We start from the raw sequence: 27,422 nt of genomic DNA on the forward strand, positions 1-27,422 counted from the left end.
TGGCACATGGAAGGAAAAGAGAGCTCTAACCACAGGTTTCTAACCAGAGCTGCGTTTTGTTCCCAGGTTTGACTATCAGGAGTTGCTGCACAACTCCACCTTCTGCATCATCCCCCGCGGCAGGCGGCTGGGCTCCTTCCGCTTCCTGGAAGCGCTGCAGGTACCACTGCGGGCAAGACAGCGGGAAATGTCTGTAGTCAGTCCGTGAATTTCCCTCCTCACCCCAATCCCAGGGCACAGGAGCCTCTGAGAATGGAGAGAGAGAAGCAGGGCAAGAGCCTGAGCCTTCCCCCACCCCACACACTTATCTCAACGTCTCCAATTCTGCTCCTCAGAGATCAGTGCCCCTTCCCCCTCCTCCTTCCTCTTCGCTCCTTCTACCCATCTTCTCCTCTCCCACTTCCATCCCCTTCCCTGACACCTTCCACTCCCCCACCCCCATCCCCTCCCTCTGCCGCTAGCCCTTCCTGTCTATTCCCTTGGTAGAAAAGCAGCCATCAGGAGGGTCCCTGAGGAAATCATGCCTGCCTCGGGCTGGCCGTGAGCAGGGTTAATGCTCCTAGGTCTTGGACGAAAGCAGTCTTTGAAAGGGGGCTCTCTAGAAATTATTTGGGCTTCCAATACCACTAGCCAGCTGCTGTGCGCCTCCCTCAGGCCTCCTGTTTCCCCCACCCCGTCAGACCCAGCGGCCGGGCTGTCGGCCCCTGAGCTGGTGGGTACAAGCCTGACTGGCCTGGGTCTCATGAGCGTGGTTGTCTGCTGTTTCTCATCCATCCAGGCTGCTTGCATCCCAGTGCTGCTCAGTAACGGCTGGGAGCTGCCATTCTCCGAAGTGATCGACTGGAGTAAATCGGCCATTGTCGGGGACGAGAGGCTCCTCCTGCAGGTAACGCAGCGCCTGGCACAGGGTGGCACAGCAGACAGTGCCATGGTGTGAAGTGCCTTTCGCTCACAGCACCGGAGAATTACTGGCCATCGGATCTCCCTGTTCTGGTGGCGGACGGGTGGATCACCCGTTAGCCGACGGCTGCAACAGAGCCGGACAGGGCAGCCAGCCATCAGAAATTGGCCTACCAGTCGTCCCCTCTCCCAACCCTTGTCCCCTATCTCCCGCGGCAGATGTGTCCTGCCTCACCCTCCCACAGCTGGCTTAGAGCCCGTGCTGCTCCCACTGAAGTTTGCTATTGACTTCGGGGGAGGGCAGGCAGGACTGGAAGGCTCATTAACACCCCACAGGGGCGGCTTAAGGGAGAGAGCTAGAGAGGCGTTAATCAAAGGCCTGAGGGGACACCAGAGAAACTCGCTCTTTGCTGCAAAATGCATTGCCTGCAGGTGATGGAAAATGGTGCCTGGCTTGTGCCCTTGTCAGCGCAAAACAGTGGATTTGAGTAGGCCCTTTATAAACAAGCCTGCTGTGCACAACTGCACGGAACATTAAAGGCTAGATTGTACCTTTAGGCTCAGTCTGACCAACGGCTGGCATTTAAGCTTCCCCCTGCCAGGAGTAGCCCTGGGAGGAACAAACCCCTTCCCCCTTGCTTTGGGTGTGTAATAATTTGCTACTGGCCTATACCAGCAGCAAGTTCCAGTGAGCCCCAGGACAACTCAGCTGTGCTGGCTGGCACGCTGAGGGGGAGAAGCCAAAGATCCACCTACCCACTCCCCCACACCTGCTCCACTGGGGGTGGTGGGGTGGCTGGATCGAGGCCTGGTTTTGCTTAAAATGTTTTTAACCCTCTGGCCAGGGTTAGGGCCTGGCTCCCCAGTGCCACAATAAGAAGGAGACACTTTGCCTGGCTGCATAAACCTTACTAACCCCGTCCCCTCTCTCTGTCTCCCCGCTTCCGTGGTTTTTGTCCTGCTCAGATTCCTTCCACCGTTCGCTGTATCCCCAGTGACAAGATCCTGGCGTTCCAGCAGCAAACCCAGTTCCTGTGGGAAGCATATTTCTCCTCCGTGGAGAAAATAGTGCAAACCACCCTTGAGGTGAGCCACAAGCTTCTGGTATCTCTCCCACAGCAGCTCCCTCGGTGACCGTTCCACGTAGTTTGGGTTTTTTTAAACAGGCAACAACAGCTGGGACCAACAACAACAGGGTGGTGGCAAATCCCACCCTGTCTCCATCCCATGGGGGGGAGAGAGCAGATCAGGGCAGAGGGATTGGCACCAGCTCAGTGCAGGAGTGAGTAGACGGATGGGAAATGTATCGCTACGACAGTGCCAGCCACTAGGGGGCACTGTAGGGAACGGGGCAGGAGTGCTGGTTGTGGGGGAGTGCCTAGCTACTCCAGTCCCAGCCTCTCCCAGCAGGGTGCTGTGGGGTGTGGGGCAGGGGTGCTGGCTGATGGGCTTGCCTAGCTCTACAAGAGGAGCGTGAGCCTGTGTCAGCCTCATTGGGCAATATTTTGGTGGACTTTTCTGCATAGGGCTGGGAAAGGCTCAGAGCTCCGGTCCCTGTGTTAACAGCTGTGATTGGACAGAAAGATGAATTTGTTCAGCTAAGTGGAAGGGGACAATAACAGATGTTGCCCACGGACCTGTTGCCTTCTGGCTTCAGGGCAATTCAAATCCCTACTGTCTCCACTCTGGGCACTCGAACTCACGTTTTCCTGAGTCACTCAATGGAAAGAAAAGACTTTAACTGGACATGATAAGCAGGATGCCTTGACCACAGGAAGCCAGCTGCCGCACAGCATCTACCAGGGCTTCCCAGCTCTGCCCCATGGTTGGCTTCTAACCCAGTTTCTCCCTGGAGCGGAACATGGGCCATTAGCCCTTTGTCTGCAGAGAGACCACTCTCTTCCTTTCAGGCATTGCTGGATGGCTGTGGATAAGCCAGTAAAGAAATAGGTTCTCTAGCTCATTATGTACCAAGCTTCCTTCTCTTGTCTCCCTCTTTGCCTTTACCCTGTTCTCCTCCCCTCAAGACCACAGGTTCAAATCTCACCCAGCTCAGTTATGACCAAAATTGACTATCTGCTGGCTCTTCAGCGGCACCTGTGAAATGAGCCTGGGGGGGTCTCAGCGCAGCTCCCAGTGGACAGGTTGCCACTCCAGAGAGACCATCCCAAAAACTGATGATCTCAGCAAGGCCAGGAACTCAAGCAGACCCAGGGCCAAAGTCATCCTCAGTGTAACTCCACTGCAGGGGGTTGGACTAGATGACCTCCTGAGGTCTCTTCCAACCTTAATCTTCTATGTTGCACCAGGGATGAATTTGGAATCCTGGTGCTCTCTTATCTATCCCAACAAGCCCCTGCCCACAGGCAGGGCAGGGCGGGGGAAGCTTGCCCTGCCTTTGCCCTATGGTGAGGCAACTGGTAGGCTGAGATCGCTGGCCAACATCTCATTGTTTCCTTGAACTGTTCAATGCTCCCTCCTCTCTGTCTTTCTCCCCCTGTTATGTCTTAGCTCACACTTGCACGGTGAGCTCTTTGAGGCAGGGGATATATTTCGTTCTGTTTGTACAGTGCCTAGCAGACCAGGGTCCTGGTGCTCCTGGGTGCTACCACAGCACAGTACATAAATATAATAGTAATAGAATATCAGGGTTGGGAGGGACCTCAGGAGGTCCAATCCCCTGCTCAAAGCGGGCCCAATCCCCAGCTAAATCAAATAGTCATAGTAACAATGATAACAGAGGCCTTCAGGCCCCAGGGCCATCCATGCCACCCCTCTGCCCAATGCTAAATTCACACACAGCAAAGCTGTCAGGCTGTGAGTCTTTCGAATGGCATTTCCCCTTTGGGAGCAAGACCCAGACTCAGCGTTATCTTTTACACAAAGCCTCCCATCAGAAAGGAGAGGTGCGCGATCGTGTCAAGATCCAGGGCTCAACCCCCGCCGATAAACAGAAAAGAGTTTGACATCTGTCTGTCACCGTCATTTCTGAGCAGCCTGCCAGCATGGGCCGCAGGGAGGCCGCGTCTCCCAGTTATTCCGGTTGGGTCGGAAGAAGGAAGTGCCAGGAAGTCTGGTTTTGTGCCATTTCCAGCCCTGTTGTTGCTGCTCAGCAAGGCTGAGATAGTTCGAAGCAGAACGTTTGGCCGCTCAGCCAAACCAAAAGCTCGACTTTCTGAGGTCTGCTCATTGCTATAAATAGGGAGCGAGGTCCAGGGCCAGATTTTGTACCCTTGGGGAGGTGCCAGCCCACCCCATTGAAGTCAGTGGGGCAGCATGAGCAAAGGGCTCAGCATCTGGATCCAAAGTGCTCTGAAATCCTGGGGGGGCTTGTTCATCTCAGGATAGAGATGGGAGATCTAGCAGTTCAGTTCTAGAGCCCATCTTGGTTTCAGCCCATCTCCTAGTTACGCATTTAGCCTGTATTCTGCTTCCACTCACTGGTGTAAATCAAGAGGAACGCTACTGAAGTCAGTGCCGTTAGCCTGGGGTAAAGCTGGTGCGGCAAGAGAATCAGGGATTTATGCATTGACCACTGTACAATATAAGCAGGACCCCACCCACCACCCCAACTTTCAGGACTGAGGGATGGTTTCAGATGGAAGCCAGGCAAAATTCAGTGACAAAGTCGGGCAAATTGTGGTGGATTTGAATCAGTTTCATGCTGATTTGAATCTCAGGGCAAAAACTCAGGGGTATGATCCCTCCCTCCCCAAATCAACGCCCCCCCCCCCTCTGTTTGCACAACTCCCTGGCCAGCCAGGTCCTGCAGAGTGCAGCACACCCTTTGTTTGGGTGACGTTGGGGGGCCTGGGTTGCATTTCCCCAGCCCCGGGTTTGCAACTGGATGTTGTCTCCTCTGCTGAGCACTGCTGGCTTGATGCGCCTGCTTGCTGCTAGGGGGATGAAAGCAGTCTCTATCTCTCACCAGATAATAAAGGATCGGATAGTTCGTCGAGAATCCCGCCCCAAGTTCTTGTGGAACACCCTGCCTGGGGGGCTGCTGGCTCTGCCGGAGTATTCCACCCACCTCGGTGACTTCCCTTTCTACCACCTGCAGCACGGTAGGAACCGCTCCCTCCGCCCACCCCGGGTGTGCCCTGGCGCTTCCCTTGGGAACCCCTGACTGATCCGATCTCTCCCTTTTCAGGGTCCAGCCCCTCTGGCAAGTTCACCGCTTTCATCCGGGCCGTCTCCCCTGTGGTCTCCCTCTCCCAGCCCATCCTCAAGCTCATCCAGACTGTCTCCAGATCCCAGCACTGCGCCCAGGTCAGGGGCAAAGGTTAACCCCCCCCCCAGCCACGCTCCTGGGTTCTAACGCTGCGGAAGAGAAGACGAGGGCCCAAGCTACTGCTTTGTTCTCCCTGTTAGAACTAGAGACAGGCCCGAACCAGGTACCCCTGGGCTTTGGGAACATTTGGATTGGATCTGAACCCCTCTCCCACTGAATTGACTGGAAGGGCCCCCATTGACTCCAGCAGGCATTGGATCTGGGGCCATGGTGCCTTAGACCCACTTCTGACAACGGCACATAGAGACCCAGAAAGCCACGGAAAGACCCTGGTAGATCAGCAGGGGTGCTGAGCCCCCAAACCTCCACCAGAAAGTCAGCCCACAGCTGGCGGAAGTCAGTATAGCTCCATTCGCACCGACGGAGCAATGCTAATTTACACCTGCGGAGGATCTGGCCCAACTGATTTCAATGGAGCGATGCCGAATCGCCCCATGTGCGGATCTGACCCACGGACACCTATGGCGTGACACTGATTTATGCCAGCTGGGGGATTCGGGCCCAGTGACTCCAATGGAATGACACCAGTTCTGGAGCTGGCCCCAGCAACTCTGAAAATCAGACCCAAAGGGTTTATCTGGGGCAAAGGGATGGGAGAGGGAAGAGTTTTATGTACCTTTATTAATCACCCTCTTTAACTAGACCTCGCCCCATGCCCGCAGCCCCGGGCAGGAGCATCCAGCCTTGGCATTACGATTTTTAATTTCGAGCTGGGAGAATACTTCCAGGCTCCAATTAGAAGCTATTTGCGTAGCAAGTAGAAGTTAAAAGCAGCCACAGGTGAGCGGTTGGGCCCCTAGTGACGCCCGGGTTTGTTTGATTAAAGCGAGGGTGGTAGCTGTGAGCCAGGCTCGAACTTTCCAGCTGGGTGGGAGGACTGGGAGGCTGTGGGTTTGGGGCACACCCTCCCGCCCCCTCCCAGACACACAGAGCCACCCACATGTGCTGACCTAGGCGCCCTCGGCTTTGGTTTTAGATCCTAGTCCTGTGGAGCTGCGAGAAGCCTCCCCCACCGAGGGGGAAATGGCCCCAGACAGCAGTGCCTTTGACAGTCATTCACGGCCGGCGGAAAGTAAGCAGTCGCCGGGTTGGTTTGTTTGTGGGCCTGCCGTCCCGGGATTTCTCAGGCGGGACAGGGAGGGCTGTGAACGGGCTATGCACCCCCCAGTGCACGGTGGGGCTGCTGCTCTCCGTGCTGCGGCAGCCCGGCCCTCCCAAGGGCCAGGGGAACGTGCAGCCGGGGAACGTGCGGCCAAAGAAACTCAGCCCAGATTTGTGCATCAGGGAGCGGCTCAGCGGTGGCCCAGCCGGGACTCAGCGGCAGGTGCCCGCTGCTCTGCACTAGCCTGCGCTCTCCATGGGATGGGGAAGGGACGGGAGGGGCTCTGGCCCCCTTCCTGACTCTGCTGTTCCCTCTCGTTCCAGGTAAGCGACCGTTTCTTCCCGTACTCGGCCATCGGGACGGATGCGGTGCTGAGCCTGGATGAACACACCAGCCTGTCAACCAGCGAGGTGAGACCCGGGGCTGGAGGGACCTAGATAAAGATGCCTTGTGGGAGAGCAGGGTCTCTAGGGGCTTCACAAGCTGTCCACAGATTAGCCACTGGGCCAACGGGGCCTATCCCGAGTGGCTCCAGCCAACCGGGGGACCCTGGAAAAATGAGCGCCCCCGTGCCCCAACTCACTCTGCCCGCCCAGTGTTCCTGCCCTGTCCGGCTCTGCCAGCCCAACCAGTGCTCTGACCCCATGGGGTAGGGGGTGGGGTGGGACTGCAGGCAGAATGGGTGGGGCTCAGGGCCCCACAAAACCATAATCCGCCTCTGTACCCAGAGCACCATGGGAAGTGCAGCCACCTCTCGGCTGGAACGTGGCAGGAGTTCAACAGGGCACAGCAACTCTACAGATCGTGTGATGTGCCGAGTGCCCTCAACTCCCAGGGCCTCCAAAGAATGCTCAGCATCGCAGAATCAGGCCCGAGTTGAGGGCAGGAGGGGCAAATAAACTATGGTGGGAATAGACCCTGTAATAATAATCAAGCTAGAATCTGGCCAGGACGTTGGGGTTAATGCCCCCCTCTTACAAAAAGTGCCACGGCCCCTGAGCAGCCAGAAGCTCTGCTTTACATCTCTCCAGCACAGCACCCCCCGCCGGGTCATTGGCACTTACCACGCTGGGGCACCAGATCTCCCAGGCTAAGCAGGGCTGGGCTGGCTGAGTACTTGAATAAGAGACCTCCAGGAAAAACCCACATGGCAGCATGCCACCTGCTGAATCACCCACGTCTCTCGCTGAGACACCTGGCTGTGCCTGGCAGGCCCTCCACCCAAGTACGCGCCCGGCCCAAGGGTGCTTACCGTGTGTGTTCCGGCAGGATCACATGGCAGCAGGCAGCCTGGCTTGCAGGCGAGGATTGAGGCATTGCGTTTCTGTTCTTAGCTGGTTGGGGTGTGGCTTGGGGGAGAGGATCCATGTCCTTAAAGGGAGTAGGGAGGTGCAGGTTGCATGGCACAAGGTGTCGAGGCTCGGAGAGGTACTGAGGATGTTTTGAAGACATGCCCGTTCTTCGCAGAGAGTAGCGATGGTGGTAAAGATCGAGTGGGTCAAATGCAGATGGGCTCTGTCCTAGCCAGGGTAGTTCTGCTCTCCGCAGTGTTCTCCTCCAAACGATGGAGGCGTTTGTCTCCGGATCTGCTGCTAATCGGCCCTGCCCTGGTGGTGACCTCTCTCCGTCTGGCTCCCCAGGTTGACTTTGCCTTTGTAGTGTGGAGGAGTTTCCCTGACCGCATCGTTGGGTTCCCCATGCGGAGTCACTTCTGGGATTCCAACCAGAGCCAGTGGGGCTACACCTCCAAGTGGACCAATGAGTTCTCCATGGTTCTCACTGCAGCTGCGTTCTATCACAGGTAAAGCACCTTCTCCAGAACTTCCGGCCTGAGGGTCCCAGGGAGAGTGAACGCTGGAGGGCTCTGTTCTTCCACCCAAAAGCTCCACTGGAAGATGAACTAGCTTGAAGCCACCCAGTGGTAGGAACTGTCTATAGCCCAGACATGGAGGCTTCAGTCATAACAGGCCTGGGGTTAGATAGCACCTTCCAGCTGAGGATCTCAAAGCACTTACCCTCGACTGAGACGGTGGCTGCCATTTGCTACGTGTCTGTGCAGCGTCCAGGACAACGGGGTCCGGCCTGGCCATGTGCTGGAAGTGGTCCTGCAATGTAGTAACGGACTAATCGAGCCCCATGCCCCGGGAAGGAGTTCAGTAGGGCTAACCTGCTTTGGTCCTGCTTTGAGCAGGGGGTTGGACTAGATGGCCTCCTGAGGTCCCTTCCAACCCTGATATTCTATGATTCTATGAACCTCCATTTGGACACCAGGACAGGGAGGGAGACCTAGGCCAAGCTTTTGAAAAAGAGGAGGCTAAAGGTAGCTCCCTAAATCCATAGGCAGGGACCTGAAGAAGTGGCCGGGATGCAGGGAGTGCTGAGCACCCAGCCCTGTGCATCTAGGAGCGCTTCGACTGGTGCCCGTTTTAGAAAGTCATGGCCTGAGGGTCGAGGGCGGGAGGAGAACGTGGGTCTCCTGCTTTCAGCTCACAAAGAGCAGCCTTCATCCGTGCCACAGATGAAGCTGCCCAGCCAAGTGGCTGGTGCATTAGCCTGAGCATCCGTGGCTGGGGAAAGTCCTCTGAAACAGAGGAGAGGCAAGGAACACAGAGCAAGGACAGGGCCTGTCTCCACCCCGGCCTGTGGCGCCATGTGGAAGGAGAGAGCTGCCGGGACTTGCATTGTGACTGTAGGAGGCCTTTGGCCCATGGGACATGCTCTGGCCACCCCCAGCCTTGGGGAACGGGATGGTCCCTCGGTGGCAAAGCCAAGCACAGCGGAAATGTACAAGCAGGTCCAGCAGGCTCATGCTCTTTGAGACACCCCTCCCGTCTCTCCCCCCACCCCCGCCGCAGATATTATCACAGTCTCTGCCTTGCTCCCCCCAGGTATTATCACAGCCTCTTCACCAATTACCTGCCTGCCAGCCTGAGGAGCCTGATCGATCAGCTCTCCAACTGTGAAGACATCCTGATGAACTTCCTAGTGTCTGCCGTCACCAAGCTACCTCCCATCAAAGTGACCCAGAAGAAGCAGCACCAGGAGGTAGGGAGCTGAGAGTGGTGCTTTGGGGCGCCACCGAGACAGGAGCGTACCAGGCATGGCGGGGGGGGGGGGAGCATAGAATCCTCAAAGTTAGGGTTCTCTTGGGCCCCCTCGGACAGTGCGGATGGGTCCTGCTGCCTGGGCCCCGGTGCCCTGCCCTGTTCAGTCCTTAATGACTTAAGCAACAGAGCTGGAAGCCATCCCGCACCCTGGTAGAGCTCACCACTAGGCAATGTTTCCCAATAGCCTAAAACATCCAGGCCTTACGTATTAACCTCTCGCTGCTGCTCAGTGCCATATGCCCAGGGGCCACCCTAAATATTTCCTTTACGTCCTCAGGGCTTAGCCCCTTCCAGCACCCGCAGAGAGCTCGGTCTGCTTCCCACCGTGCGGCCCAGCCAAGTCCCTTCAGAGCCCTCCTCCTGGGGCAGCGGCCACGGGCAGAGCACAGGGCTGGCGGCAGGCAGGCTGTGTGCATCCTGGAGGAACCAGTCCCAGCTCAGCTCAGAGACTGCTGTGCCCGTAGGGCAGAGGGAGGGGGAAGGAACTGGAGATGGACAGTCCCCTCAGGCCAAGACAGCAAAATAAAAGACATATACTTACCAGATGGGCAGGAGGTGCAGATTGTAACTGTTAGGTGCAAAACGTTCCCCCTAGAGCTGCAGCAGTTTGTTTCTCCCAGATTTAAAGGGCCAGCCCCAGGAAAGGCATTCTGGGAAAGGCTCCTATCAGAGGGCGACCCCACTGGCCACTGCTTCTGCTTTCCTCCGGGTCCTGGTCTTAGGCCACATCCCCTACAATGAATAACAGGAGCAGCTGCAACACGGCTCCCCCCAGGGGGTTCATTGCTCGGGGTGGGATCTCTCAGAGAGCTGGGGAGTGCCTGGTTCTCTGGCTTGTTCAGGGCCAACCTATGATGTAGGTGGAGAAGGGAAAGCCGTGGAAACTCCCAGCTCTCCCTCTGAGCTATCAGCCCCTTAGCTCCTGCACCTCCACTTCTCCTCTCTCGTTGCCTGCGGTTCGCTCGCCCATGTGTTCTGATCACAGTGCTCCGTCTACCTCCTTCTGTGGTTTTGATGGCTTCCCCTCTCCCTCCTTGGGGGCTGACGAATGAGCTACGGGGTCAAATGCCTCTAATTTAGGGTCTGCTCCTTGTCCTGCTGAAATCAATGGCAAAACCACCATTGTCTTCTTGGGAGCAGGGTAAGTCCCTAAGTCTGTGCAATAGCCCTGAGCACTCTCTTCTCCTCTTGCGCCCCGCAGAGGTCTAAGAGCGCGGCCGTCTCCAGCGGGAACCTGCAGTTCTCCCAGCGCCAGGACTGCCTCAACCAGTTCGCAGCCTGGTTTGGCTACATGCCGCTGGTGCACTCGCAGCTCCGCCTGGACCCCGTGCTGTTCAAGGACCAGGTATCCGTGCTGCGCAAGAAGTACCGGCACTTAGAGAAACCCTAGCGCCAGGGAGAGCCCAGCGGAGCCCTTGGGAAGCAAAGCTGGAAAGGAGGCAGCCACTGTCCTGGACGCATTATTCCCATGCTCCGAGGATACCGGACTGAGCTGGGATTCCAGTGCTACAGACTTTAACGTTACTGATCTAGCCGCCGTTACAGCCACGCGAACGGGAATCCCAGTGGGGCCTGGGGCAACGTTCCTTGCTTAGACCTCCCTAATGCTGGGCTCTGAGCGGGATACATTCACATTAACGGTAGCTGGCGAGATACTGGAAGGAATTTCTGTCTTTATTGGGTTTTACCAGTACAAATAAAGGTTTCCAGGGATGCTGGGCGCTTCCATTTCTTGACCTGCCTCTGGAGTCTCAGCTGGGTTTGAATGTATATTCCATTGATTGTCCTGGTGGCAGCCACAATCCCTATTTCAACTCACCAGAAATACAGGAGCAGAAATAGGGTCCTGTGGAAGTGCGGGAACACAATCCAGGGATCATCCCTCCCTCTGCTGCCGCTAGGGGTCAGCACCTGTCCGTGATACTCACACTGGGGAGCTGTTGTAATGTGTGCTGCCCTGTTAGGAGTTTGATCTTCCATGAATCCAAACTCATTTAATCTGGAATAAGCATCAAGGGTCTGTTTTATACCCATGCATTGAACAGTTCAGACTCAGCACAAGGCTGAGAATGAAGCCCAGTCATCCTCCCATCAGCAGACAAAACTGGTTATTGTCCTCAGATAAAAATAACCGTGGGTCCAGTCGGATGTGCCTCAGAACAACTATTGTGTCCGGTTCTGGATGTGCCACCTAAGGGCCCAGGGAGATGTCTAGAAAGCTCCTGTGTCTGCGACTCGCCTTGTCTACCTGTTCTTGCCAACCCACGAGGTCAAAAATCATGAATCAGGCCACCAAAATTACGAGAGATGATTTTTAAGCCCGAGAGGTAAAAAAGTAGTAAATGGTGCATTTTTTCCTTTGCCTTGGGATGATGGAACATTTAGGGGGTCACATTTTTCCAGGTTTTCTCTGCAACCAGGAGAGCTAAAAACGTACTTTTTTATTCCCAGTGAAAGCCAAGAGTCTCACATAATCACCTGACTCCAGGAGCTGGGGCTTTAAGACAAACATCAACTATCATGCGATTTCTGATTAAAACCGCTAGGGTTGGCAACAATGGCTACCAGGCATGTTCTGCTCAACACAGCAGCACTAGTGTAAGGCTCGTGGGGTTAAATCACCTCGCACGGCAATCGTGTGCACTCAGGAGGGACTTTATTGTTCTTCCTGATGGAAACTTAGCTCAGGCTCTCGGCGGGGCAAAGCAATTACCTCCAAGCCTGTATCGTTTCTACGTGTTCCCCTAAAACGCCTCCTAGCAGCATTCTGTATTAAGCAAAGCCGTGCAATGGGAACCAGGACACCTGGCTTCTACTTCCAGATCTAGCAGGGAAAGCTGTTGAGTAATCAGTGCAGGGAACAGTGAGGCAGAACGCCTGGCTTCTCATCTTAACTCAGGCTCGCTTTGGCCCAAGGTATTCCGGTACCTCACATCGAATCATAGAATCTCAGGGCTGGAAGGGACCTCAGGAGATCATCTAGTCTAACCCCCTGCTCAAAGCAGGACCAATCCCCAATTTTTGCCCCAGATCCCTAAATGGCCCCCTCAAGGATTGAACTCACAGCGGTGGGTTTAGCAGGCCAATGCTCAAACCACTGAGCTATCCCTCCCGCACATAACTTTGAGGCTTTGGCCTTTGTGACCATGGCGAAGTCACTTAGTGAGCCCTTTTAAAAAATGTAGGCCTAATTATGGGTGCCCAGCTTGAGACCCCTCAGGCCTGAATCTCACCTTGTGTCGAGCACCCCAAATCCTGTTAAATCTAAGGGGAGTAGCGGGTCCTGCAGCTCAGGCCCTAGTGTTACAAGTTGGGTGCTTGGCAAATGGACACCAAGTTAGCAGATGCTTTTGAGAACATAGGCCTTGGCCGCTCTGTGCCTCAGTTTCCCATTGGTAAAAGCTACTTTTCCCTAGCTATACTTCCTTACCTTCAACCACCATTCCAGGGGACATGCGGATGATGGGTTCTGCTCAGAGAGGTATTGTGGGGCCTAACGTTTGATTAGCTAACCGCCAGTTGGCTTTTGGCTCATGCACTAAGCTCCAGAGGTCCCAGGTTCAATCCCACCCACTGACGACCAGGGTCTATCATGGTTACATGAGCACAAAGGGTTAGCTCTGTGTGCTTTGACCTAAAAAGAACTCATGCGGGACCGTGGACTCAGCAAGACAGGGCACCGTTGTGCAGAAATTCATGCTGTTAAAGCACTGCAGCAGCTGTTGCCAAAATTCTTGTGGCACTGCTGTGGGGAAGTTCGCAGCAGAGTCATATTGTTCAGTTTCTGAGCTGAACAAAGGCAGCATTATTAGCGATGAAACCGACAACCTGAGCGCTTGCTGAGCAGAACCTGTCAATGGCAGAGAAAGAAAGAAAGGCCAAACGGAAGTCATTAGCTCCTAATTAAACAGCCATAAACATGAATTTGGACCAGCCTCAAACAAGAAGATAAATGAGACACAGCAGCTGCTTTTGAAGCAATGTGCCGAGGAGGCAGTTAGGTTGCTGCCGGGGTCTCCAGAAGTGCTTTGGTTAAGGTTCTCAGGATTATGGGCTCAGAAAATGATGCTTATAAATAAAGCTGGAGCGAGGCTGGATGGAGACAATGAAGTCATAAAGAAATCCTGACGGTGGATTTCCCACTGGAATTTCAGCTGGGGTGATCTGAAGGAAATAGCTGAACATGTTGTGAAAGCTACAGGGCTCCCACAGCGTATTTCTGATCATTCAGCCTTTAATTGCTTCCCCATGATACAAATATCTCGCCTTTATCCCTCTCCTCTGCCAGGTTCCACAAACGGGAATTGCCTCACCCACCACTGAAATGCAGCCTCCTCTGGGGTGGAATGCAGCAGTAATTGAGCAACACACACCAATGGCACACAAGATTTTGCGGAGGGAAGTGAAGAATACCACTTCCAGCTTAAATTGTTGGCAAGCTTTTAGGGAGGCAGACGCCCAAATTGGAATTTAGCCAGGGCACGGGAGTTAACATCCTGTAATTCTTGTAGAAGGGGTCAGGACTGTGTAAATAGCTACGAATGGTCAGGATGGCTGGCTACCTAGCAAGACAGTGTTGCCTAGTGGAGCTCAGGACTAGGACCAGTGATACCTAGGTTCTAGTCCCAGGACAGCTGCTGGGTGATCTTGGGAAGTCATGGTGCCTTGCTGTGCCTCAGTTTCTCCATCTGTAAAATGGGGACAGTAATAGCTCATTCATAACTGATGTGTGTGAAGATTAATTAGTTAATATCAAGCAATTTTCTGTATAAGTGTACTTGTTTTTAAGTCTCCCAGTCAAGTCCTAACCAAGCTCAGTCTTCTTAGTTTGGGAAGGTTGCTCAAAATCCACATCTGACACGGACCCATTTGACTCACAAACCTATTAAAACCCTCCGGTGAGGTCAGCCTGACTGTGAGAAATGAATGGAGATTCCTACAGACAGGACCAGATCTTCAGCAGGTGTAAATGGATGGAGCGCACTGTCTGCAGTGCTGCTAAGCTGATTTACGCCAGCCAGGCCCTTGTGAAGCTACGCTGATTTACTGCAGCTGAGGATCTGGCCCGACAAGGTGAAAGTGGTTTCTCTAGCAGAGTCATTAAGGCCAGGGCTTTCCTTGCCTTTGCTGCTTTGAAAAATGACAGCTCCACCCATTGCCCGAGAGAGCCGTAAAAACGTTCTGAGCAGTCTATAAACAATGGGAAGCCAAGCCCGTCAGGAGTGATTATTTCATAAAGAGGGTGGCTCGTAACCTCTGTGTCGTAAATATCACTCCACCGCGGCTGCATAAATAACCCTGGTTTTATTTCCAAGCCGCACTGCGAGCGGCACCGTAAATAATCCTGGGACAATCATTCGTGCAAGGGAGCAGGCCTCGTTGCCCATAAAACATGCCTATGGGCACAGGCTCCCTCTCCCTGCGGGGGCTTAGCTCCGTCTAGGCGGTGCTGAGCACCCATAACTCCAAAGATGTCGCTGCCCGGCCCGCACTAAATCAATCTGTCACTTGGGCATCAAGGAACTGACCTGATGGATCTTTCTGCCAGCGCCTGCCACTAGTGACTGACCAGAGGCAACCAACCCACTGCGCTGTTCATACCCTTCCTGCCACTGGCTGCAACGCACCTCACTGGCTGTTGCTGGCCTTCACGCGGCACTGCTGTGAGGAAGCTCGCAGCGGAGCCACGTTCCGTTTCTTTGAGCCTAGCAAAAGCAGCGTAGCAGAGATGAGCTGCTGAAAGCAGCCATCATCCCAAAGTCAGTTATCCCCCCCCCCCGCCCTGCTCCTCCTTTCTGCTCCGCATGGTCACGGGCAATCTTCGTCAACAGGTGTGAGCTGTTAAAACCTGGCTGGGCGGGGGAGGGGTGGGGGAAGGAGCTGTCATAAGCGCCGGTGAAGGCAGGATGGGGCCTGACCCGTGAGGTTTGCACCGTTGGGGTTGGTGGGGCTGAAACTTCCCCCTCACCTGCGTGGAGACCCAAAGGCACCAGCCTGGCTGCAGCTGGTGTCTCTAGTGCCCCCTGCAGGGCCCACTGGGGTAACGCAGCACCCACTTGTCAGGGCTGTGCCTCTAAGGGCGGGTTGACACGGCAATAAAATCCCCACAGCATGGAGTCCTGGAGCCCAGGGCAACTGACTTGGTCTGCGGGGCTAGAAATTCCAGCGTAGCCATTCAGGCTAGGGCTGGAGCCTGGACTCAGCAAGAGACCCGCATGGGGTTTCAGAGCCTAGGGTTCCAGCCCAAGCCCAAATGTGATTATGTTCCCCCCGCCCCTTTTATTAAGAGCGGGAATTTATTTTTCTGTCTCTCAGTGTTCAGCATTTGAAAAATAATCACTTCCCATCCGTCCATCAGGTTTCACTTCCTTAGCATTCGGCTGTCGATGCCATTGCTTACCCAGGCAGAGAATCTTGCAGGAAACGCGTAAGACTGCCAGTTCTGCGTAAGACCCGCAGCGACTCTCCCTCCGGTAGTGTGTGCAAGTGACTGACGGGTGCAAAAAATGGGGAAGGGTGCAGAGGCTTGTGAAGCACGCAGGTCTTCCTCATTCAGGGGGAATGGGGCTGCTCGAATTCCTAGCAAGGTCAAAAAGCCAACAGCTGCCTGCAGCAGCATCACATGAGCTGGGCTCATGTAGAGCTGGGGGTTGTATGCACATCTGTCGGCTGGGGGGGAAGCAACAGTGCGGGGACTGGAAGGCTTTTGCTCTCAGCGATGGCTTGCAGACATCTGTCCCTGTTTGCAGTGCTTTCTAGGGGGGCCTTTTAGAGCTGTTGGTTTTGAAGTGGAAGTTTGCAGGGGAAAGAAATGGAGAGGGACAACTGGTTTTGGGGGAAGCAATGTAACTGGGGTCTGGGTTTATTCTGGTGGAGATCATTAGCTATGCCTTAAGGTAGGGCTACACTGAAATTAACGACCTGTAACAGGGCTGCTGGCTGGCCCTTGTCAGCTGACTTGGGCTCACAGGGCTTGGGCTAAAAAGTGCAGTTAAAATTAAGTAAAATTGTGTTTTTAGTGGAGTGAAAAACAATCGACTAAAATAGAGTAGGTAATGGCAGTAACAGTGCCTGTTACAGAAAGTAAGCAGATTTTATTTATCTCTACTAAAGAGAGTGTACAAAGTATACACGTGTGTTTCTGATATCTACATTAAGGCTCCAAAACTGATACCTGAAGGCTTGGGATTGGGAATATCTTGCTGTATTATCTCCTGATTGTTCTAAACTTACATATACACTTAAAATATGGCTTTAGGTGGTGTTTGTATATATATGTTTTTCTTTCTTTATATAGAAATTAGATACAGTGTTCCCGTCAGCTAATTTCTAAGTTATTAGCGGCAAAAAACCTAGAGTTCTCAGGTGCCTATGTTGCACCTCCCCCAAAATGTGAAATGGCGCCCCTGGATCAGACTAGACGTTCCTGCTGCTCCTATGGCAAACCAAGCAGACGAGAGCACGCTGAAGAGTGCAAGGCTCTCTCACACAGAGCATGAAGCCAGAGGGACAGAATCGTTTAATCTGCTTTATTTTCAGACTATTAAAAGTGATGCTCCCCGTTTGGGATGGGATGAGAGTGAAATAAAAAGAAAAGCAAAGAAAAGAAAATGTCACTGTCTCTCAAACACAGCGCAGGGGAGAACACGGTCATATCACCTCATCCCAATGCCCCAGGGACTGGCACCCTGCTGCCTCCGAACGGCCACTTGACCACAGCGCGTCCTTGTTCGGGGAGGCAGCAAAGGAGCTCTGAGGTCGCAGCGTTTCCAGGACTGTTGGTCCACAGTCGGTCACCGATTCCCCCGCCCCGTGCAGAGAGGCGCTCAGTCGGAGGGGCTCTGGCACTCCCGGCAGTCTCTCATGTCCTCAGAGTAGTTCTCGATCTGGATGGTGGTGGTGTGGAAGTTGAACGCCCCTTGCAGTTGGGAACTAGCCTCCTTCAAGATTGTCTGTGCGTCGGTGTTTTCATCTGGAACCAACACAAGCATGGAAGCTGGAGAGGTCACGTAGTGGGGTAAAAACTTGGCCTTTGAGCCTGCCAGGGTGCACTACATCCATAGACCCAGATAGAGCTATCGTCTTGCCAACAGATAACAGTGCTCCAGTTCAGTCACAAGTGACAGGAATCGCTGGGTGAAAGGCTAGCTGCTGCATCATACAGGGGGTCAGAGGAGAGGACCACCATGGTCCCTTCTGGCTTTAAATAAAAATAAAGAAAGCTAAAAGTGATTTTTTTCAGGACACAGTCACTATCCGGAGTCCAGTCGGGACTGCCTAGGCCAATCAGTTTGCAGGATCAGGGTCTTAAACTGTATAATCTGGGGGGTGCAGGGAATCACATTCTCTTATCTAAGCGAGACCTATGCAAAACCCACCCAAACCACAAAGGTCTCTTGGGATGGAAACTTGTGCAAAGCCACCAAAAAAAAAAAAAAAAGGGCCCCAATTTTGTACTAAAGGATCATGAGCTTCTGGGTGAACTTAAGCAGAGCTCTGAGCTGGACGCAAAACCAGGCAAAGCCGGTGCAGCATTGAGGAATTTCCCATGATCCTCCACGTCCAACAGCTTTTCTGCCAAGAGCGCTTGACGCCTCCAAAGCGCATCTTCTTGGAGCACGCTGCTCTACCCCCAGGATCCGATCCAATGCCACCGGAGCGACGGGAGCACTTCTACCAGGTCCTAAATGTGTGCCGTGTTGGTCCCAGGATGTTAGACAGACAAATGGCTGAAGTGGCATCTTTTAGTGGACCAACTCCTGCTGGTGAAAGAGACGAGCCTTCCAGCTCTTCTTCAGGTCTGTGTCAGCTCAAAGGCTCGTCTCTTTCACCAGCAGGAGTTGGTCCAGTAAAAGATATTCCCTCCCCCACCTTGTCTCTCTAATGGGCAGGCAGGGTAGATACTTACTGATAGCTATATGGACTGACAGCACTGGGTGCGAGACAGTCAGGGCCCAGATGTGGAGGCTGTGAAGGGCTTTCACACCATTGATGGACAGCAAGATCTCCTTCACGTTGTTGAAGTCCACCCCTTTTGGGGTACCTTCAAGACAGCAAGAAGCACACAGGGTCAGAGCCCCACATCAGCAGGAAAGGGAGGTACCCTGTAACCCACAGGAGAACATACCACAGGGGCGGGACTGGGTTAACTACCCTGCTCTGTGGAGCTCCTTACCTTCCATCAGAACAAGGACGACATCCCGGAGGATGGTGAGTGTGGTTCCAAGGACCAGGATTGAGAACAGGAAGGTACAGATGGGGTCTACATATTTGTACTCTGGCTGGTGGGAGGAGGAAAGCAGTTACTCAGTATATTTAATGTAAAGCTCACAAATGCCTCATATTCAAACAATGGCCCTCAGACTCCGCGTAATCTCATTACACAATGCTCAGTGGTTTCCTTCCTGAGCTACTCAGCTTCATGCCAAACGAAAATTCCATTTTTCATCTGCAATTGTACTGTGTGTTGTGACAGCTGAACAGATCACAAGCTAAGCAGAGGTGCAGCCTGGTCACTGCTTGGATGGGAGGCCTCCAGAGAACATCCAGGTGCCAATAATTCAAAATGCTACACTATTTCCTCTGAGTAAAGGTTTGCTGGTATAGGAAAGTGTCCAGCAGAGGGCAACAAAAATGATTAGGGGGCTGGAGCACATGATTTATGAGGAGAGGGAACTGGGATTGTTTAGTCTGCAGAAGAGAAGAATGAGGGGGGATTTGATAGCTGCTTTCAACTACCTGCAAGGGGGTTCCAAAGAGGAGGGATCTAGACTGTTCTCACTGGTACCAGATGACAGAACAAGGAGCAATGGTCTCAAGTTGCAGTGGGGGCGGTTTAGGTTGGATATGAGGAAAAACTTTTTCACTAGGAGGCTGGTGAAACACTGGAATGGGTTAGCTAGGGAGGTGGTGGAATCTCCTTCCTTAGAAGTTTTTAAGGTCAGGCTTGACAAAGCCCTGGCTGGGATGATTTAGTTGGGGATTGGTCCTGCTTTGAGCAGGGGGTTGGACTAGATGACCTCCTGAGGTCCCTTCCAGCCCTGATCTTCTATGATTCTAGTGTAGAAGCAATTTATAGTGTCAAAAAAAGTGCATAAGAGATCCTGACACAAGCATTTTTTTGGCAGCATAATTGTACATGTGAAACTCTGAGCAGCGTAGTAATGTTGCAAATAAAATCACATCCCTTAGCGACATTACTATGCGGACAAAAATTTTCAATATAGACCTGGCCTGAGTGTGGACCCCAATGCCCTAGTGTAGCATCACCGGACCTCCTGCCTCCTTGCTGATGAGAAGAGAAGCAGAGATCCTGACCATGTGTGGACAATAAGGATCATATAGCACAGAGCTGAGGCATCAGTGTCTCCACTAAGTTCCAACTTGGATAGCTGCATCCCTGCATTCCCCTGAAGTTTCAAGTTCACACATAATTTCTTACTTTCTATCCTACATGGTTGTGCAATGCTGCTAGGCAGCTGCTGCATGCCATTCCAGAGGTGGCTGCATTTCTGTGGTGGGTGAAGTAAGTGAAATGCAATTGAAAAAAAAAATTTCATATATAATCTGTGTTCTGCCACTAACTTCCTCTGTGTCCTTGGGCAAGGCATTCGGGGAAACTAAGGCAGAGAGGTTAAGTGACTTTCTTGAGGACAGAGAAGGAATTACCAGCAGAGCAAAGATAAGAACGCAAGAGTTCCTGGCTCCCAGTCCTGTGCTCGGACCACACCTGCGGCCTGTGCTCAGACCACACCTCTTCCTTCCTCCACCTAGGACAGCACGCTTCATGCTCCAGCTTCCATGCCACAACAAATGAAAGATCCCTCGTACATCGCACAGTGGGGAGTTTCCAGCCCTCTGCGCCCAGACACTCTTAGCAACAGAGCCCGTACCTTGAAATATATGATGTATGCAGCTACCAGGACGCCAACGCTCTGCAGCAGGTCCCCGACCACATGGATAAAGGCGGCCTGGACGCTGGTGTTCCCCTGCTTGCTGTGCCCACGGTGGCTATGGCCGTGGTGGCTGTGCCCATGACCTGACTGGTGAAGAGCGACTCCCATTCTGCAGGGAAAGACGGAGCAGCAAGGTCACTGAGCGTGGCACCTCAGCCCACGGCCTCCTCCCATGCCTTCTGCACCAGTCGAGACAAGCCCTGCCTGCAGAGGGGCAAAGCCACCTCCCCTCCATCTCCCCATGCAGGGTGCAGCGCGAGGTTCCACCCTGCTCTCGCTGCCAGCTTCCGACCCGGACTGCAACGAACGGCGCTAACCACAGACCCTCTGGCCTGCGTCACTCTGGCTCAGTAACAGAGGGCCTGGAACCCTGACACAGAGGGAGGCTCAGATCCTCAATCCTATGCCCCACTGCTTGGGTCAACAGAACCCCAGTCTGGTAGTTCCCAGTAGAGGCCGAGGAGACAGCTGAGAACCCCGCAGCCCCCTTGGTGCCCTTGATTCTAGTGCAAGCCGCGTGCAGCGGACACTAGCTCCAGGGAGCGGGGGGGGGGGTGGGAAGGAGGGGAGAGGAGCACAGAGCCCTTCACAGCCACTTCCAAACTCACTTGCAAAATCCCTGCTGGCATTCTACCAACCAAGGCCCTGCCCCTGCTCCCAGTGGAAATCAACGGCCAGACTCTCAGGGGCTTCCAACGGGAGCAGGATCGGGCCTCGGGAGACCGCTAATCCCCGGATTAATCGCCTGTTTGGACGGGCGGGCCTTTCGGATTGGCCAGAAGAAACATTCCAGTGTGAGGGATTAACCTTTGCAATTTGACCAGCAATGAATGACCCTTCCCGCCCCATCGCCTTGGAGTGTTCTCAGAGGAGCTAAGAGCCAGTGACTCGGCCGGACGTACATGATATTCACCGCCACAGCGCAGGCGGAGGTGATGAGCATGGCGTCCCCTTCGATCTCATAGTTGTTTGAGAGCAGACGCTCCACGGCCAGATAAACCAAGACTCCGGTCACCACCCAGATCGACAGCACTGAGACCAGAGCCCCCAGGATCTCTGCAGAGACAGCCCGGCACACGCAGGGTTAGAGAGCAAGAAACACACAGCAAATCCTCCTCCAGACACCCAGCACTCGCCACCCTGTGGGACAGCGGCCACGGAGCCTCATGCAGGGACTTCTTGGCTTCACGGCTGCCTCCCCAGGGCTGCACAGAATCCCAGATTCCCCCAGCGCCAGGGACTGAGAGTGCCGGAGCAGCATATAGGGGCTGGAGCTGGGAGGGGGGTGTGCAGAATTGACCCCTAAAGGCTGGTTTACATGGGGAAATATTCTGGCATAGCTCTAGCAGAATAACGATTCTTCCACTCTAGCTATCCTGGTCAATTTCCGCAGGAGGACTAGTCCTAATTATGTTTAACAATTCTAAGTCACCCCCTCATTGTTAGTTGCTTCTGATCCACACCTTTCCTCCAGCCCCTCGGCTCGTCTATCACACCACCTTACCCTCCCCTTGTGCCCCCCTCTGAAACATAGCTGACGTGTCCTCTCTGAATTCAGCTCTCTGGGCACAAGTTGCACATCTGTACTCTCCCAGTCTAGTTAAAGCTACACAACCCCGTCTAGTGTGGATGCAGTGACGCTGGTATAAAGGTGCGTACCCCTGTATCATTTATACCTGTAAGGGAAGGGGCATAAGCTATACCAGAACAAGGTCTGATCTACACAGATTTTGTACCAGTTTATTTCACTCCGAAGTGTAATTTTTTAAACCTAGTTACTCTGGTACAGCTGCTGGTGTGGATGCAGTTATACCTTCCCATATGGAAATGAGCTATTTATTAGATAAGCACCTTTATACGGGTAAAACCGCATCCATACTAAGCGGATACCATTTTAACTATCCCAGGATGGGTAAAGCAATACAACCTTTGAGTTTAGACAGGGCCTAATGGACCTTTACCCCAAGAGAGCTACGTGTGTGCTCGGAGCGGTACAGATGTAACTATTTCAGTTAAATGCCACCTCCCCGCACTGAAATCATGACAGCCTATTTGATATATGATATGATAGGATAGCCTGTAAACATCTATTTACAGACCAGGCCTTAGTCTGCAAGGCTGGTGGTCCGGCACTTTCCACAGCGTTAGCTCAAAGTTAGGAAAAAATTAATGACGTCAAGATGACGACAGCAGAAAAACACCGTGGAGATGGCCGGGAATGGAGAGCGGAGAAGGGGACTGGGTATCTCACAAATGCCAGACAGAAGAGACAGACAAAGGGAGACTGGCAATGGGAATGCTAACAGACCTTTAACAACTGCAGCACTAAAGAGCCTCTGTAAGAATGTAGAGAGCAAAGGCAGTTGGCGGTTTCCCCGCCCTTGGACAGATAGTGGGCTGAAATAAATCTACCCAGCATGTGGGCTTTCAGCTGCTGCATTTCGCAGGAGGCTCTCCTTGGCTTCAGCAAAGCTGTTCCCCTGGTTAGAACTGCAGCTAAGTGATGAGCTAACTCTCGGGTTGTCCTCAGATGGAAGTTAATAGGGGTGGCCCTTAAAGGAGGGAGGGAATTACTGTACCCAAATACCAGGTCAGAACAAGGAAAGGGGAACATCCCATTTCAGCAGGAGTGCCATGGGGCTGGTTACGACTGGACCCAACGTGATTGGGAAGTACTTGCTGCCAGAAGGGCCCAGTGGCTCAGCATGGGTGTTTGCTGGGGTAGGGTCCCACAGGGGTAACTAATGATCTTAGAGCCAGAGGTGCCAACGATCCTGGAACAGTGGATCCACAGGGGCAGTAAAAAGGGACAATCACAAGGCTCACCGGCTCGGGGGAGTCGGGTTAGCAAACAGCTTGCACCCAGATTTCTGTGATCCCCCCTGTGCATTCTGTGCATTCAGGTATGTGCTCTGCAGGGTTGGGTCTGTTGGATCCCAGTTCTTAGCCTGTACTGGCCAGATGGGACTTGTGTGGGATCTGGACATCTTCCCCATCCCCCACTGCTCTGCAAGTGTCGCTCCCTCCCCTCTCCATTCAAGAGCCTTTGCAAACCCCACACCAAGGAAACTCCCTTCCTTTCAGATAAACCCAGCAGCAGAAAGGAGCATTATTAGATGTCACCACACCCAGTGTTGTTCTTCCATTGAGCACCTGGGCTTCATATCCTGCCCTGCAGGGGAATACACTCAGCAAGTTACCTGCTCGGTGCCAGCCAAAGTTCATTGTTTTGGTAGCCGGCCGCGAGGCCATCCACAGGGAAAACAGACTGATCATCATGCTGGCGAAGTCCGTCAGCAGGTGGGCTGCGTCTGTCATGATGGCCAGGCTGTGGGACAGGTATCCCCCTGAAGTCGTGGAGGAGAAAGAATGAGTCAGTGAAAGGATGGAAGCCCCCAGGAGCACCAATGCTGCCCCTATGCCCGTCACAGACAGGGCACGCGACCAGTGCCAAGGAAACCCTGAAGAAAGATCAGAGTCCATGTGATGGCGGGCTCCTGAGACCAGAGGGGCTCCTGGTTATAACTGGAGCCTGCTGCAAAATACTCATCTGGGTTTTCATTGTGTCTGCCACTTTAACCCAGGGCCCCTCTGGCAGTTTTTGCCACCAGTTTCAATGGGCTTAAGATCAGGGCCCTAAGGTTTGATCCTACCAAGTGCCCACCTTGCGGGACGAAGCCCTTACCCAGATACACAATTATATTTTTGGGATTAGCTGTTTGAACAATGAAATGCAACTACTTCTAGGGCAGACTGTGGCAGCTGTTTAATAGCCACACATAACAGTTTAGGGAGGAGGTGGAGAAAAATCTCTTGTCCAATCTAGCTGTTCCAGCATCTTGGCTCTTACCAGCCAAGGAAGCCATACAACATAGGCTACTTTGGCGTCTTACCTATGACTTCTCCTGTCATGAAGGCCAGGCAGATCACAGATGCGATGTAGAGTTTCCTTCGAGCCCGCTGCTTTTCGGAATCATAGTGGCTGCCAGCAGCCCAGTTGGAATGACAATGCTGGTTCCCCGGGAGGCCCAGCTCGATGGAGGACGTGTCTGGAATGTACTTGAGCATGGAATTATGAAAGTTCTTCTCGGAGATGCTCAGATAGGACCTGAATGACAGAGAGTCACCGTTACTGATCACTCTTGGGAACTGCTGGCTGAGAAACTCGGGGAGAGGGTCTGAAAGGGGGAAGAAGATTTCCAATTGAAATTAAAATGATGCCCCTTTGTGCCCAAGGCCCTTCCCTTCCCACCCCCCAAAGGAAATGTGCCCCAGGGTTTTCAAGAGAAGCTAGGGATTTTTGGGTGCCCACCTTGAGACGCCCAATTCTCAGATAGTGCTGGAGCACTCACCCTTTGAAAGCCAGACCCCTTGGTGGCATCTCATTCTGGGCACCCTAAAAATCACCAGTCACTCATGAAAGCCCTGGGCCAAGTCTAGCTAGTCTCCCCTGCTTGAAAACTCCCCTCCATCCAGGGAGGACTGGAAGCTCTAAAGCAGGAGATTCCCTACCCCTTCCTTCTTCCACCCGTCACTCATTCCCTGCCAGGCAAGCCCTCCTTTCCCCCCCCCTTAACACTAAAGGAACCACAGTTATTCCAGCTGTAGCCCCCATTTCCAAGTTCCTCCCAATAAGGGCAGCAGATGGAGACAGTGGATTGGTTTGGTCCCCCAGACTAAATTACTGGGGAGCCCTTCTGTGCCAGAGACACCCTCTCCCCCCAGAAGGGCAGAGACACACCGGGCAGAGAGACACCAGAGCCAGGGAACCTGCTGAGCCAGAAGCAGGTGCCCTGGAACCCAGATCCTCAAACCTAGGTAAGTGCGTAATGCCCATTGGCACTGATGGGAGCTGGGCACCTAAATACCTTTGGGGAGCTGGGCCTGGCAGCCTGGAATGGGGGAAAGGAGGCTGCAGCCAGGCTGGGCTCTCTCCCTGGGGTCCCACAGTGCAGGGGGGAGACAGGCCAGCCTGGGGAGCTGCAGAGCTGGGCTGGGGGAAGCACTGGGATCCCCTGCAAGAGATGGGGGAGGCACAGGGGACAGAGTAGGGGGAGGGTGCTATGGGGGAAGGAAAGGGGGACTGGGGTTTGTTACTGGGAGGAGGCTCAGAAGGGACGGGGGGGTTACACGATTGCCCCATGGAGGGGGTAACTGAAGGGGGAGAAATCGCCTCTCACCTGGCTCCGGGCTCCTCCAGCAAGTGCCGCTTCTCCTCCCCGTCCCCTTGCGCCATCCTCACCTGCCGGGGCGCGCTCGGCTCTGGCTCTCCGCGAGGGTCCCCCTGCTCCAGCCACCCCCCCGGTCTCGCAGCTGCCTCTTTATCTGGCCCCGGCCGCGGCCCGTGTGAAGCGCCGGGGACTCGTGTGCAAAGGGCCCGGCGGGGGCGGCGAGCTCCGGCCAGGCCGGCTGCAAACTTTGCAGAGCTGCCTCCCTCCCCGGGGGCCGGGCACCCCGGCAGCCCGCCCGGCGGGGAGCCGAGAGGACCCCCGGCTGGCCACTCCCGTGCGCTCCGCGGGGCGCATTGCGCCTGGAGAAGCTGCGCGCCTCCCCCCGGGGCAGCGAGGGGCTTCACCCCGCCGGGCCCAGCCCTGCCTGGGGGAGGGGGTCTGGCCATGCACCCCCCTTGGCATGCTCCAGCCCCGAGTCGCCCCCTTCCCGCCGTGCCAGTCCCCCCTCCCGGTGTGAGCCATGGGTCCAGCTGCCGCCGCCCACCCGCCCCCCGCTGGAGCCTGGCTCACTCCACGGAGCAACTGAGAACTAGACCCGCAGCAGGAATGCGAAGCTAGCTGGTCCCGCAGCTCCATCCTGCCCTGAGCCGGCCACCTGTCCTGGCATCGGGGCGCCCGGGCAGCAAGACTGCCATGGGGCAAACTGGAAACCTCCGGCCACATAGAACTCAAGGAGCGTAGCAAACTCCCGAGCCACGTGTGAAATCCCGCCCCAGTTCCTGCTGTAGCCCCCTTCCCCACACCTTCGCCCCCAGTGCCAGGAGGAAAAAGGAATGGGAAGTCTTGACTGAGTTAGACCTTGGAGCAGTTTTAATGCATATCTGCTTTTAAATCGATTTCGTTGAACCAGTGCAAATCCCTGTGTGAACCCTCTTAAACTGGTTTTGAACCTGGTTCCTTTAATTGAAGTGATTTAAATTCAGATGATTTGAATTTAATTTAAAGATTGTTTAAATTAAGGTGGTTAGAGTTTAAACTAAGGGGGCTCGATTTTGAATTGGTTTAAATCCATTCAATAGCGTCCACATGGGTTTCACTAAATCAGTTTAACAGCATATCTTTAGTTAAACTGGTGACACTTTTAATAGAGACAATCCTAACAGAAACAGTGGTAGGGCTTTTGGGATATTCATGTAGCCATCCAATGTAGCTTGTGTTTGAAATGCACTGATCCTGCAAAAACGTATGCATGGAAGTAACATCTGTTGAGTTCAATAGGACCAACTCACCTGCATAAAACGACTTGTCTCTATAACCTTCGCAGGATAGGGCCCTGGATTGTAAACTCTGGAGCACAGATCCCCTTTCCTCTCTCAACTGTACAGATGCTGCTCAATAAATAAGTGATCTCCTCTAATGTAACTTGGGGATGCACCAAGAACCAACGTGCTGTTTTTAATCTCCCTCTACGTCAAGCTCTTTGGGTCTGTTTACTGGAGGACCATGGTCTAAGAATTCTTCACACAGCTGCACAGTCAACCTGGGGAACTCCTTGCCAGAGGATGTTGTGAAGGCCAAGACTGTAGAAGGGTTCAAAAAAGAACTAGATAAGTTCATGGAGGATAGATCCATCCAGAGCTGTCCCATCCATAGGGCAGACTGGGGCAACCGTGCCAGTTCCCACACTTTGTGGGGCCCGGCGCTTCAGGAGGACATGGGGGGGGGGCAGGGCAGCCCAGGGGACTAGCAGGAGGCCTGGCGCCAGCAGCAGGGGTCAGGCCTGCACCCCGCACTCACCCCCCGGGTTCGGCTCCGGCTCAGTCTCTATGGCAGCAGCAAGGAGCGAGCCCTCCCCAGCTGGCTCCACTCTGCCCAGTTCCCAGAGTTGCCTGCTGC

The 27,422-nt window shown here is 54.0% G+C and overlaps 2 protein-coding genes and 1 long non-coding RNA gene across 4 annotated transcripts in view; 1 reads left to right on the forward strand and 2 right to left on the reverse strand.

Moving 5' to 3' along the window:
- The window catches only part of EXTL1 (exostosin like glycosyltransferase 1), a 41,326-nt gene extending 30,212 nt beyond the window's left edge, over window positions 1-11,114 (forward strand). Inside the window, exons 2-11 of the mRNA XM_048826007.2 lie at window positions 67-160; window positions 779-886; window positions 1,867-1,986; window positions 4,832-4,964; window positions 5,051-5,169; window positions 6,168-6,263; window positions 6,617-6,703; window positions 7,934-8,094; window positions 9,182-9,338; window positions 10,602-11,114. Coding sequence (XP_048681964.2) covers window positions 67-160; window positions 779-886; window positions 1,867-1,986; window positions 4,832-4,964; window positions 5,051-5,169; window positions 6,168-6,263; window positions 6,617-6,703; window positions 7,934-8,094; window positions 9,182-9,338; window positions 10,602-10,790 — 1,264 coding nt within the window. The 3' untranslated portion in view covers window positions 10,791-11,114. The remainder of the gene's footprint in view (window positions 1-66; window positions 161-778; window positions 887-1,866; window positions 1,987-4,831; window positions 4,965-5,050; window positions 5,170-6,167; window positions 6,264-6,616; window positions 6,704-7,933; window positions 8,095-9,181; window positions 9,339-10,601) is intronic.
- On the reverse strand, window positions 59-10,084 carry LOC125624787 (uncharacterized). The gene is made up of 3 exons (XR_012665490.1): window positions 9,942-10,084; window positions 7,546-8,398; window positions 59-166 (listed from the first exon to the last, which is right to left on the reverse strand). It is a non-coding gene; the product is annotated as an uncharacterized LOC125624787 (long non-coding RNA).
- Window positions 11,115-16,914: 5,800 nt separating the features above from the next.
- On the reverse strand, window positions 16,915-25,909 carry SLC30A2 (solute carrier family 30 member 2). Of its 2 annotated transcripts, none has more exons than XM_048825807.2 (8): window positions 25,536-25,904; window positions 24,249-24,463; window positions 23,556-23,702; window positions 21,258-21,411; window positions 20,293-20,464; window positions 18,576-18,681; window positions 18,309-18,443; window positions 16,915-17,372 (listed from the first exon to the last, which is right to left on the reverse strand). In XM_048825807.2, exons 1-8 carry the CDS (start codon window positions 25,589-25,591, stop codon window positions 17,227-17,229), a joined length of 1,131 nt encoding a protein of 376 aa, XP_048681764.1. In that variant the 5' UTR covers window positions 25,592-25,904; the 3' UTR covers window positions 16,915-17,226. The 2 variants fall into 2 exon arrangements, with proteins under 2 accessions (XP_048681764.1, XP_074977424.1); XM_075121323.1 differs by having other exon boundaries at window positions 17,287-17,600; window positions 25,536-25,909.
- Between the last annotated feature and the right edge of the window lie 1,513 nt (window positions 25,910-27,422).

Source organism: Caretta caretta, chromosome 19 (genome assembly GCF_965140235.1).
Source record: "Caretta caretta isolate rCarCar2 chromosome 19, rCarCar1.hap1, whole genome shotgun sequence".
Classification (NCBI taxonomy): Eukaryota; Metazoa; Chordata; order Testudines; family Cheloniidae; genus Caretta; species Caretta caretta.